General features: G+C 36.6%; 1 protein-coding gene across 4 annotated transcripts in view; it reads left to right on the top strand.

Moving 5' to 3' along the window:
• The window catches only part of LOC148123308 (solute carrier organic anion transporter family member 6C1-like), an 81,262-nt gene that overhangs the window by 55,169 nt on the left and 12,485 nt on the right, over positions 1-13,608 (top strand). For all 4 annotated transcript variants that reach the window (XR_015737773.1, XM_087905949.1, XM_087905946.1 and 1 more), the window contains 2 exons: positions 6,685-6,749; positions 9,410-9,547. Coding sequence is in view for 3 of the 4 variants with exons in the window: in XM_087905949.1 (XP_087762075.1) it covers positions 6,685-6,749; positions 9,410-9,547 (203 nt within the window). In the remaining variant the exon portion in view is untranslated. The remainder of the gene's footprint in view (positions 1-6,684; positions 6,750-9,409; positions 9,548-13,608) is intronic.

Raw genomic sequence — 13,608 nt, 5'->3', positions numbered from 1 at the left:
CACCTGAGACAATCCTACTGGACCTGAAGATCTACCAATCACCAGAACTCTTGGCCATCTCTGCCAAAAGCTAAAAAAAGAAGCTGATAATAAAGGAATAAAACACCCACCCAACAAAGACAACACAATAATCAACACCCATACATACAATCATCCCTAACCCAGATGCATAATTGCCAGTGTAAGAATACATTCAACAACAGAAAGAGCAATATGGTGCCACCAGAAACCAGTGACCATGCAACAGCAAACCTGAACATTCCAGTGCAGCTGAATCACAAGAAGACAAACTTAAAAATAACTTTATGAAGATGATAGAGGCCCCTAAAAAGGAAATAAAAAATCCATCAAAGCAATGTTGTAAAAGACGAACCAAAAATTGGAAGAAATCAATATATTCCTTAAAGAAAGCAAGGAAAAACAAAGAGGTGAAGGAAATGTTTCAAGACTTGAAAATTTCAATAAAAGCAATAAAAAAACACAAAATGAGGGAAATCTGGACATGAAAAATCTGGGTAAAGAACTGCAGATGCAAAATAGCATCACCAACAAAATGCAAGAGATGGAAGAGAGAATCTCACATGTTGAATATACAATAGAGTAAATAGATTCATTGGTGAAAGAAACTATTACATCAAAAAAAATCATAACACAAAATATCCAGGAAAATCTGGAATATCATGAAAATACCAAATCTAAGAATAAGGATAGAAGAAGGAGAAAAACACCAGATCAGCTCATATACTCAGAAAATATATTTAACGAAATCATAGAAGAGTACTTTCCAACCTAAAGGATATTTCTATAATGGTACAAGAAGCTTATAGAAAATCAAATAAAGTTGCTTAAAAAAGTCCCCTTACCACATAATAATTAAAACACTAAGTATGCAGAATAAAGAAAGAGAATTAAGAGCTACAAAGGAGAAAGATTAAATAACACATAAAGAGAAACCTTCAAGGAAGAAATGCAAAAAAAATTGAAGAATTCCTAGAATTCCATGTGAATGAATGCCTAAAATTATGGGACACTGTAAAAGCAGTGCTAGGAGGAACATTCATAGCACTAAGTGCCTACATGAGCAATTTATAGAAATCTTACACTAGCAACTTAACAGCATACCTGAAAGCTCTATAACAAAAGGAAGTAAACTCACCTAGTAGGGATAGATGGCTGGAAATAATCAAATTCATGACTAAAATTAATAAAATAGCAACAAAGAAAACAATACAAAGAATCAAGAAAACAAAACTTGATTCTTTGAGAAAATCAACATGATAGATAAATACTTATCCAAACTGACTACAGGCAGACATAGAATATTCTAATTAACAAAATAAGAACAAAAAGGGGGACATAGCAGACACTAAGGAAAACCAGCGACTCTTTAGGTCATACTTCAAAGATTTGTATTCCTAAAAAATGGAAAATATAAAATAAATAGACAATTTTCTTGATAGATTCCTCATATCATAATTTAATCAAGACCAGATAACCAATTTAAATAGACATACAACCTCAAAAGAAACAGTTTCAGTCATCAAAGTCTCCAAACTAAAAAAGTCCCAGGGTCAGAAGGTTTCAATGCAGAATCCTACTAGACTTTCAAAGGATAATTCATACCAGCATTCCTCAAATTTTTCCACACAATAAAAACAAGGACTCATTACTAAATTATTTTATAAGGCCAGTTACCTTGCTACCCAAACCACACAAAGATATAACAAATAAAGGGAATGATAGATCGATCTCCCTCATGAACATTGATGCAACAAAATACTGGTGGAATGAACCAAGATTACATTAAAAAAATCATGGGGACCTTAGAAGAGGATGGAAGGGGAGGGGAAAGGAAGGGTGAGGAGCAGAGAAAATATATAGCTCAATAAATTCAATTAAAATAATTTTAAAAAATCATCAAGAATAATCAAGCAAGCTTTATCTCAGAGATGCAGCAATGAATACATTGCATGTCAATACAATAAACAAATTGTCAATGCATATAAAAACACTAAAAGGAGGAAAATCATGTTATCATCTTGTTAGATGCAGTACAGCACTTTGTCAAAATCCAACACTGTTCATGATACAAGTCCTGGAGAGAGTATGAATGTAAAGGACATGATCAAACACAAGAAAGGTAAGTTATAACAAGCCTATAGCCTACGTCAAATTAAATGGAGAAAAACTCAAAGCAATTCCACTGAAATCAGCAACAAATTAAGGGTAAACGATCTCTCCATACCTATTCATTACAGTACTAGAATTTCTAGATATAGCAATAAGAAGAAAAAAGGAGATCAAATAATTAAAAATTGAAAAGGAAGAACTCAAACTTTTGGTATTTGGAGACGATATGATAGTATACCTAAATGGTCCCAAAAATTCTATAAGGGGTCTTCTACAACTGATGAACACTTTCAGTGATGTGGCTCAATACAAGATTAATCAAAAACAAAACAAAACAAAAAATCAATACCCTTCTTATATACAAACAATAAATGGGCTGAGAAAGAAATCAGTGAAACAATACTCTTTATAATTGCCATAAAAATATAAAATATCTTGGGATTAACCAAACAAGGAAAAATCTGTATGACAAGATCTTTGAAGAAATAAATGGAGAAGATATCAGAAGATGGATATCTTCCATCCTCATGGGCTGGTAGGATTAACATTGTAAAAATGGCAATGTTTCCAAAAGTAATCTACAGATTCAATGAAATCCTCATCAAAATTCCAACACAATTCTTTACAGACCCTTAAAGAATAATACCCAACTTCATATGGAAAAACAAAAATATCAGGATAGCCAAAACAATACAATTCTGTGCAATAAAGGAACTTCCCAAGGGATTACCATTCCTGACTTTGACTCTACTGTAGAGCTACAGTAATAAAAACCACATAGTATTGGCATAAAAACAGACAGGCTGATCAAATGGAATCAAATCAAAGACTCAGAAGTAAATCTAGACAACTATGAACATCTCAGTTTTGACAAAGAAGCAAAAATTATACAATGGATACAGGAAGACATTCTCAAAAAATGGTGCTTGCATAGCTGGATGGTGGCATGTAGAAGATTGCAAGTATATCCACAACTATCTGCTTGTACAAAACTCAAGTTCACGTGGATCAAAGTCCTGAACATAAATCCAGTTATACTGAAGCTGATAGATGAGAAAGTGAGAAGCATTCTTGAACACATTGCCTTGGGGGACAACTTCTGGAGTAAAATACCAGTAACACAGATGATAAGATCAAAAATTAATAAATGGGACCTCCTGAAACAGAAAATCTTATTTAATGTAACAGACACTGCCAATAGAACAAATAGCAGCCTACAAATAGCAGAATTGAAAAAGATTTTCATCAACACCACAACTGATGGAGGGCTATTTTATTAAATATATGAAGAACTTAAGAAACTAGACATCAAAATATCGAATAATTCATTTAAAATGGGTGCAAATTTAAAAAGAGAATTCTCAACAGAAGAATGTCCAATGACTGAGATAAAGTTATGTAATTGTTTATAATCTTTAACCCTCAAGTAAATGAAAATCAAAATGACTCTGAGATACCATCTTATAGAATAGCTAAGATCCTAACCACTTCTGACAGCCTATGTTGGAGAGCACTTGGAATAAGGGAACACTCTTCCACTGCTGGTGGGAATGCAAAGTTGTACAGCTACTTTGGAAATCAGTCCAGTTGTTTCTCAGAAAATTGAGCATCAGTCTATGTTAAGACCCAGCTATACCAATCTTGGGAATATACCCAACTGTGCTCAATCGTAACACAAAGACACTTGCTCAACTATGTTCATATAGCAGGGTTATGTGCAATAACTGGAACCTATAAACAACCTAGATGTGCCTTAACCAAAGAATGGGTAAAAAAAAAGTAGAACATTAACACAATGGAGTATTACTCAGCTGTAAGAAACAATGGCATCATGGAATCTTAAGGTGAACAGATAGAACTAGAAAAAAAAAACATCCTGAGTGAGATAATTCAGACCCATAAAGACAAACATGGTATGTTCTGACTCATAAGTGGATATTTGCTGTAAAGGATAACCATGCTACATATTCCCCATCCCTAAAGAAGCTGTATAACAAAGCATACCCAAAAGTAGATACATGGATTTCCCTGGAAATGGGAAATAGATGTTCTGGGTAAACTGGGGACAGGAGTGTTGTGTTAATGGGGGTTTGGAGGGATCAGAACATGAGGGATCTGGTAGTGAGGTTAGTGGTGGGTCAAAGATTGAGAGTATAGAAAGAGTTGTCTTGATGGTGGAATATTTCAGGGTTAGGAAGAAACCTGGTGCCATGGAAACTCCCAGGAATCCACAAGGACAGCACTAAGATTCCTGTCAATAGTTCAGATGGTGCCTAAACTGGCAACTATAGAGGAAACTATTTTGGGGTTTTTGTTTGTTTTCAAGACAGGATTTTCTATAGGGCCTGTCCCAAAACTAGTTCTTGTAGACCAGGCTGGCCTCAAACTCTGTCTGCCTTCCTCCTGAATGTTGGGATTAAAGATGTGTGCCACCATCACCTGGCGAGAGGGACCTTTTTTGTCCCCACTGCCCAGGACCAAATAACCATTCTGAGTATAAACATTAATTATAAATGTTTGGCCAATAGCTCATGCTTATTACTAACTCGTTCCTACATTTTAAATTAACTCATCTTCCTTATTTACACACTCTCATGTGTTTTGTACAGGTATATAGCATGAAACGTTCATTTCCTGCTCCCTGAGTCTGGCTGATGGCCCTGATTCTGCCCTTCTTCTTCCTATCATTCTCAGTTTGACTCTCCCACCTATTTCTCTTCTATTCAACTATTGGACAGTCAGCTTCTTTATTAAACAAATGAGAGTTATATATATTTCCATTGTACAGAAATATATAATTGAATTATTCTACAACATGCTATTACCTGTAATCAGATCTACCCTAATTGTCATCAGAGAGCCTTCATCAAATAATAGGTAGAAACAGATGATGCAGAGATCCATAGCCAAGCACTGGCCTGACTTCTGGGATTTCTGTTGAAGTGAAGGAAGAGGGATTGTAGGAGTTAGGGGAGGTCAATATCTTGACTGAAGAATCCACAGAGAGAGCAGACCTTGGCTAGTGGATATCCATGGACTCTGGACTGAAAACTAAAGAGGCTCTATGGGACTTACCAAGGCCCTTTGCATGTGTGTGACAGTTCTGTAGCTTGGTTTGTTTGTGGGGCTCCCTGTAGTAGGATCAGGACCCATCCCTGAAGCTTGAACAGGCTTTTGGGAATCTTGTGACCCATGCATGGTTACCTCTCCCAGCCTTTATACAGGGGAGGATCTTGGTCCTGCCTCAATTTGGAGTGCCTGATTTTGTTGACTCTCATGGGAGGCTTGCCCCTTTTTGAACAGAGACAGAGAAGTGGTTGGGAGGTATAGATGGGAGGCAGGGGAAGGGAATGGCAGAAGAGGGAGAGGAAACTGTGATCAGAATGTAAAAATAAGTGAGGAAATAAAGGAAATTTTTCAGAAAGCTCTATATACAGATTATGAAACTATTTATCATAAATAGTAAAGCCAAATTTTATAAAAGAGACATTATGCAAAGTGTTTTCTGTTTTAGTACAAGAAAATAAAGCAGTAAGTTTCTTGACAAAATGCTAACTGAATAATATACCTATGTGTCAATTTTCTTCTTCAATAAATATTTAATCAGTGAGAAATACATATATCTTCTTTCTTATTTTTCAACGCTTTCATACTAAAATATGGAATTTAGTTGTTTTTAACCATGTAATCTGTTCTTTTCTTCTTCCCAATAAGCTTCTTTGTTAGTGACTTCTCTCCATGTGTGACTTGCTGAACGAATTAGAGTTGTTTGAATCCTTGTGCGTGGACACCACTTATTTAAAACATTGTGAAGTTAGTTGTCATCTATTTAAACATATGGCTGTATATCAAATATAATGACTATAATAAGGGTAACACAGGAAAGAAAACACTCAGAAACTAGGACTATGTAAGTAAAGCTGAATAAAGCTGCAGGTTGGATGTAAGGAACACTATTGCAGAGTATGGTGTGTAGCCACCTCCTACTCAAGGGACTAAGGGTGAGAAGAAACACCTGTAAGGAGGAAACCTTCCTGTGGCACTCAGTCTCCCTGAGTAACTATGGGGAGGAAGCCTGAAGACAGAGACTTGATTTGACCCTTCTTCTCCTTCCAAGGTAACATTGCTGATATAATTTGTGGAGTACAGAATCCAAAACAGTCAACAAACTAGAAAAATGTGGAGTGGACTTCACAAAGCTGAAATGGATTCTAAACAATCCTATGCCTGACAGCATGAGGAAAGATGAATTGAGAGGCAGAGAACTATGTCATTTCAAAAAAAAGGAGGCTTAGGGGGAATTTAATACATGAAGTTCCTTCTCTTTGGAAGAATAAAGAGCTGGCAAAGAATGAATGGGAAAATCAAAAGATTTACACTATATCTATAAGCCAAATTGAACTTCTGTTAGCTGATGATCTGTAATATAAATATAAATATATATATATATCTGTAATATAATTCCATAAATTATATAATGTTTATAAATGTATTTTTAAAGCATAAACCTAGCATATGTCACCCGTAAGTAATACCATTGCTATTTGCTTTCAGAAGTACACCTATCAGTTATAGTTCACTGAGCTTGGGTGTGAGCCTTGCAACTTGGAGACTAATGGGTATGTATTTTCAATGTACCAAATCATCCTTTTTTAATATATAAATGTGCCTATATATGTATTTAAACCTAGATGTAAACAATAATGTAAAATAGGAGATTGCTTTTTTAAGGCTCTCCCAATACTTCTAGTTCTATATTTTAGTCATGGGTTTTCTACCTGGTACATAGTTTACTGTATATACATGTACACTCATTGTAACATAATGTCTCCTCCCCATTTTTAAATTTTTTATTGATTTTATTGAACTATACATTTTCCTTTGCTCCTGTCCCTTCCTTCCCCAACTTGACTGAAGAATGGATAAGGAAAATGTGATACATTTACACAATGGAGTACTATACAGCAGAAAAAATAATACATGTTGAGATTTGCAGGCAAATGAATGGATCCAGAAAACATTATAATGAGTGAGGTAACTGAGACCCAGAAAGACAAATATCGTATGTACTCAATGATAAGTGGCTAGTAGACATAAAACAAAGAAAACCAGACTACAATTCACAATCCCAGAGAACCTGGACAATAATGAGGACCCTAATAGAGACATACATGGATCTAATCTACATGGGAAGTAGAAAAAGACAAGATCTCCTAAGTAATTTGGGAGATTCCTTTAAAAATATAGCTAAATATAGAGAGAAATTATGTGAAATCAAAGCTATCCTGTTAAACAAAGAAATGCATCAATCATATTGCATCACCTGGAGCCATGCAATTGGATCCAAACCAGACAAGTAACTCCAAGAGATCATACAAAGCATCCACATGCTCACAGTAATTTCATACTTTTTATGTGCCTGTGAAGTCCCCAAGCCAAAAGAGTTCTTTAAATAATTTTCCCTAGTCATTGTTTTTGACCACGTTTACAGCACAAGTCATGATTTTCTTCCATCAAAGAGACCTCAGAATCAATCAAGAGAGTGGTTGGTTGTCCCCATATACGGTCTTGCAACTTTTGCACCAAAGGTGCTACCAGACCATAGGTTGGTACTATGGCAGGGTCTGGAGCTAGCTAGGTTAGAGCTGCTTTTTCTCCTCCATCAGGCTGCATAGCGCCTTATAGCACTGTGAATACAAGCAAGCCGGGAGCTTAGGGCTGTTTTCTCTGTGTCTCATAACCAAAGAGTGCAGTGTCTTCAGTAATAGGGTCTTATGATTGGGTTATGTTGGGATTATGATCACTGGCATTAGACTGTATTGTTTCAGATACCTCTCTGTCCTCCCTGGCCAATATCCAAAGGAGAGGAAAACCGTGTTTGGCAATGAGATTTTCATTTAACAATACATGTCTTCAGGGAGCAGGATCATTTACTAATGTGGCATACGTCGGTTCAAACTCTGAACTAGATCTTACCACATGATCCAGATATACCACTCCTGGGCATATAACCAAAGGAGTTTATAGGCTATTACAAAGTATTTGCACATTCATGTTCACTGATTTTATAGCCATTACAGCTAGGAATAGAGTCAACTTAGATGGTCATCAGCTAGTGAATGGGCAATGAGAATGCATACATACATACATTCATACATACATACATACATACATACATATTACTCACCTGAAAAGAAAAAGTGACATTGAGAAACTTTCAGGCAAATTAATATAACTGAAAGAAATTATACTGAGTGATGTCATCCAGGTCAGAAGACACAACTCAGAATGTTCCATCTCATGTGACTACAGCTTCCATTCATTTCCATGTTAACATAAAGTACACGTGGAAACTTGAAATGATTCATTGCTTGATAGAATGCATTTGGGAAGGAGAGATAGCAGAATATAGGTGAGATGAAAGTAGGAAACGGAAGGGTTCAGACAGGAAGTGAAGTGATGGAGTAGCAGGAATATGAGCAAGAGGAAGCGTTACACAAAATGAAGCAGCAATGATCTTGTATCTGAGGAAAAGTATAATAAAAGGGAGGCAGAAGAGAAATACTGGGAGCTAATAATTAAGAGAATTGGGATGAGATGGATGAGAGAAAAATAGGGGATGAATCCAAAGCTAAGAATTATAGAAGATTTATGATATCTCACAAGTTTGTAAGCTAAATGAAAATAAAACACATGAGTAGGCAATGTATTTCATTTTAAGTGACAGTAGCACATTGTGCCCGAAAGTAGTGTATATGTGTGCATGTTTGCGTGAGTGTGTGCAGTTTGGTGCCATATGTAGTTTCATACATCCACTGGAGAATCTTGGAATCTCCTGCAAGTATAGGAAGAGTACTGTAGGAAAAAAAAGAGAATACAATCAGAAAACATTAAGTCAATTTCAGTCATTAAAAAATCTCACAGTTGTGTATCATTACAGATACTAGAAATAACAAAATCATGTAGTTTACTTCCTTTGAACTAAATATGTTCTCCTAAATATCCCATGCAAATTCAGCAACTGCTTTTAAGTTACCCTGTAAACAACAGCATAGACACAATTCTAAAATCACTTCACACTGTTAACGTTTGTATCCATTTCATATTCAGGGTTCAGGATATTGATTACCAGTGTTAATAAGTCAATCTATGAAAGACCATTATGAATTTCAAATAATGTGTTTAGAGGATTGCATGTGTGTGTATTTTAAGAAGAAATTATTCTAATAGCGATCAAAGTGTTTCTATGGAGAACTTACAATCATTGACTACTTCATAGGATTTAGCGGTGTACCAGTGATTTTAAAAAAAGGATTAGAAGAAACTTGCCTTTACTGGCACATTAATAACTGTGGACACAGAGGAGGTTGTTGGATCTACAGTGTCTCAAAAGTGGTCTACGTGTTGATGGGAATATGTAAGTGATGTATATGGATAAAATTGTTTTTAGAATTTGTAATTGTTTATAATAAGGTAATAATTAACCATGAGTAAATACTTTGCTAATTAAATCTTATACAATTGTGTACAAAATATTTTATAAACTTGTACTACAGAATTATGTAGATACTTACAGATTTGTTCAAAAGGCTCTTGATTTCTGTGTTATTATATAATAAAGAGTTATAACTAGTATGATTTCAGTTTATTAACTAATTTTAGTCATACATTGAACAGCCAAATTGATCTCCTTTATGAATTTTTAATTTTTACAGTATTAAATATTATGTAACTTTGAATAAAAATTATTATACTTTAAATAATATTATCACAATCTTACTGAAGATTAAACTTCACAATTTCTCCTTTGTAATGGTAATATGAGACACATGTTATTTTTCAGATACTGAAAAATCTCATAAAATTATTTAGTATTTTTCTTTCAAATACATGTTGACATGTCATTGCCTTGTTCCCACAGTCAGTGTCTGTTTAATAAACAGAAAGTGGAGACAGTGATCAGTGATCAGGATACAGGACAAAGACACGAGCTCTCAAGCCCTTCCCTGTCCCCAGTGAAGTGTTTCTTCCATCGAGGCTGCTCCACGTCCCAAAATAGTGCTAATCACCAGAAACCAAGTGTTCAAATCCTTGAGCCTATGGGGATATTATCATTCAAACTACTACATTTTTCTCCTGGTTCTCATAAATAAGCTCATGGCAGCATCATCATATATAATGCATTTAGTTTACCTTTAAAAGTCCTCATTCACTTCAACAGTCTTAACACTGCTTCAGTGACCAAAGTCTCTTTGAGATTCAAGACAATCCTTTAGCTGTACCCCTACATAAAGTCAAAAGAACAGGTACATACTTCAGCCTACAACACACATTGTATACATTACTTTCACAAAGGGAGGGATGGGAAAAGAGTTAGAAAATAACAAACCAAAGCAAGATCAAAACCCAGAAATGAAAATATCTAGCCCTGTAACTCCATGCCAAGCATCAAGAGTTTTAGATGGCTCTACCTCTCCATATTTGTTGAACACAATGTATATGTTATTCCACATTGTTTCCTGTGCTCTCTGGTAGATATTTCACTGCTCTGGCAGCTCCAAAATCTTGTAATCTCAATGGTAAACCAGGATTCATTTTCACAACTTCATGGCTTCATGGCTTCTTAGAGCATACCTTTTGACGGGACTGCCCTGCTAAGTGCTTGCTGACCTCAGCATCAAACTGAACCATTGAAGGAGGAATTTACAATCCCCCCACTTTTAATTCTTTTTATTTTTTAACTTATATTCTTCTGTCATGTATTATCACAGTTTCCCCTCCCTCCACTACTCCCAGTTTCTCCTCCTACTTCCCCTCTCCCCAAGATCAACTCCCCATCTGTTTCCTATGTTTCCATAGCAGTCCTCCTAGGGATACCCACTGAACATGGCCTTATATAATACAATAAGACTAGACACAGACCCTCACATCATGACTCATCGTGGCAATCCAGTATGAGGAAAAGTGTCCCAAGTTCAAGTAAAATCACTAGTACAGTACCATGTGAGCAACAATGTCACATTTGGCTTCCAGTTTGTCATGGACCCTCACACCCTGGGGTCACATTTGTAGTAGCTGTAATGGGTTTGTGATGAGTCCCCGACAGCTTTCTGTGGGGTCCTGAAAGCAGCCAGCCCCAAGCAGGGACAGTGCATAAGACCACATGGCAGATCTCTAGGTCTCCATGTGATGACAGCGGGAGAGAGAAATGGATAGGCAAACCATGCAGAGTGAAGTTGGACATTTATTAGGTAGGTTATGGAGGTGAAGGAAAAAGGGGAGAAGAGGGGGAAGAGAGAGAGAGAGACAGAGAGACAGAGAGACAGAGACAGGGAGAGACAAAAAAAGCAGAGAAAGAAAGGGGGAGAGAAGAGAGTCAGAAGCTCCCTCTCAGAGAGAGGGACAGAAAGAGAAGAGAGAGAGGGTAAGGCTGCAAGCAGAAAGGGAGTGGGCATGGCTTGTCTCTTAAAAGGGACAGAACATTACATTCCCATCTCTTTTTTATAAAAAGTGGGAGATTAGGCACCATAGGTTAAAGGAATTAAAGGATTCTCAAGACTGCTTCCTGCTTATTTGTGGGTGTTGTCTTTGGCGTGGGGAACCTGAGAAGGCTGGGTACTGGCCACATCCTGGCATGGTTGGTCTCTTTGCTCCTGTCTGGTGGTTGTGGCATGAAAATGTCTGGTATCTCTTGCACCTGGTTAAGGTATTGGCAGAACAGAGGACAAGGTTAAATTAAGGAAAAATAATTTAGGACCAGGGAATTGATGGGGATGTAGTTGACCTGTTTAAGGTGGATCAGGAAATTGATGAGGATGTACCTGACCTGTTTAAGGTGGATCAGGGATTTGATGGGGATGTATCTGACCTATTTAAGGTAGATCAGAGAATTGATGGGGATGTATCTGACCTGTTTAAGGTGGATCCTTCAATTTGGCTCCCTGGAACTCACAATAATTCTTTGTGTTTGTGAAAATAGAAGTTTTAGACATATGTCAGAATGACTGTGACAGATATTTTTGCACAATAAAAAGTATTTTTAAGACTATGAAAGGCATTATGAGAGAGAAATTTGATCTGAAATTTGTTTGGTGAGGTTGTCCTTTTAATCTGACAACACCTCTCAGCTGTCAAACTGCATCAGAGATCTTTGAGAAGGATGCATGAGAAAGAAGTTTGATAACTTGCATTTGTCCTCACACCTTTATAACTTGCAGGTCATGTATTTGTATTTTACTGAAATTTGTTTGGTGAGGTTGTCCTTTTAAACTGACCAAACCTCTCAGCTGTGAAACTGCATCAGAGATCTCTGAGAAAGATAAAGTTTTACTTGAGTTACTGATTTTTAAAAAAAATGACAGAGAACTTACTTGGTTAGCACCCATAGCTACTCCTCAGGGTCCTCCATGGTCGCTGAAGGTCGCATTTGCCTTTTGCTGTTTAGTACAGGACTCCAGAAGGTCCTGTGGGCTGAGAAATCTGTAGGAAGACAAGCCTACCTTGACATGAGTAGCTAGGCTGTCGATTCCAGCGATTCTGTCCATGTCTGGAGATCTTCAGTTTAGATGAAAGGAAGTTTTGCCTGGTGGTCAACACTTGTCAGTTGAAGAAAACTGCAGATGGATGTTGTTGTGTGCCCATTTGTCTTCTGTCTTCTTTGGAGGAAGTAAAGTGCTGTTGCTAGGAGCCAACCTGTCTCTTTCTGTTATGAAAAGGTTTTTAATAAATGCCATAATTCCCAGATCTCTGAGTAGTTGAGGGTTGTTTATCAGTTATATTCTACACACACACACACACACACACACACACACACACACACACACACATATATATATATATATTATACAGTATAGAATATGTCTGGAGGGTTGGGTCTGAGTTTTACTACACTGCAGCAGGTATAAAACAGAAAAAAAGAAAATATATTCAACAAATTTTTCTGGCATAACTGGATATCAACATGTAGAAGAATGAAATTAGACCCATATCCCTGACCATGAACAAAGTTCAAGTTCAAATAAATCAAAGTCCTCAACATAAAGTCAACCACACTGATCCTCACAGAATAGAATGTCACAGCAGATAATACTCTTAAAACTCCAAACCTGATCTTCCATGATCACGGTGGTGAAGGGTGCCCCCTCAGGCAACTTATATCTGTGAGTTTGGAGATTCTACAGGACTCATAGTTTCTTTTTAGGTCTACTTTTATATTCCATCTACAACTTTTGCAGATATTGCTTAATATTTCTAGCTTCTCTGGCTGTCTATTGTTCACTCTAGATGTCCACTTCAAAAGCTAAACTTGGCATTGTCCTATTAGGTCTGTTCTGCATGGGCTCCAATCTTGCAGCAGGTTTCGGGCTTTTTTTTTTTTTCAAAATTTTTGAAGGTGTCAAGATCCCAAAATATTTGCAGTTTCTCCTCTGGATGACTAGGACCACTTAGTAAGACTTGCTTCCAACATGAGTATTGGAA

Source organism: Myodes glareolus, chromosome 1, assembly GCF_982192425.1.
Source record: "Myodes glareolus chromosome 1, mMyoGla1.1, whole genome shotgun sequence".
Lineage (NCBI taxonomy): Eukaryota > Metazoa > Chordata > Mammalia > Rodentia > Cricetidae > Myodes > Myodes glareolus.
This window is presented reverse-complemented; position numbering and strand designations above follow the sequence as displayed.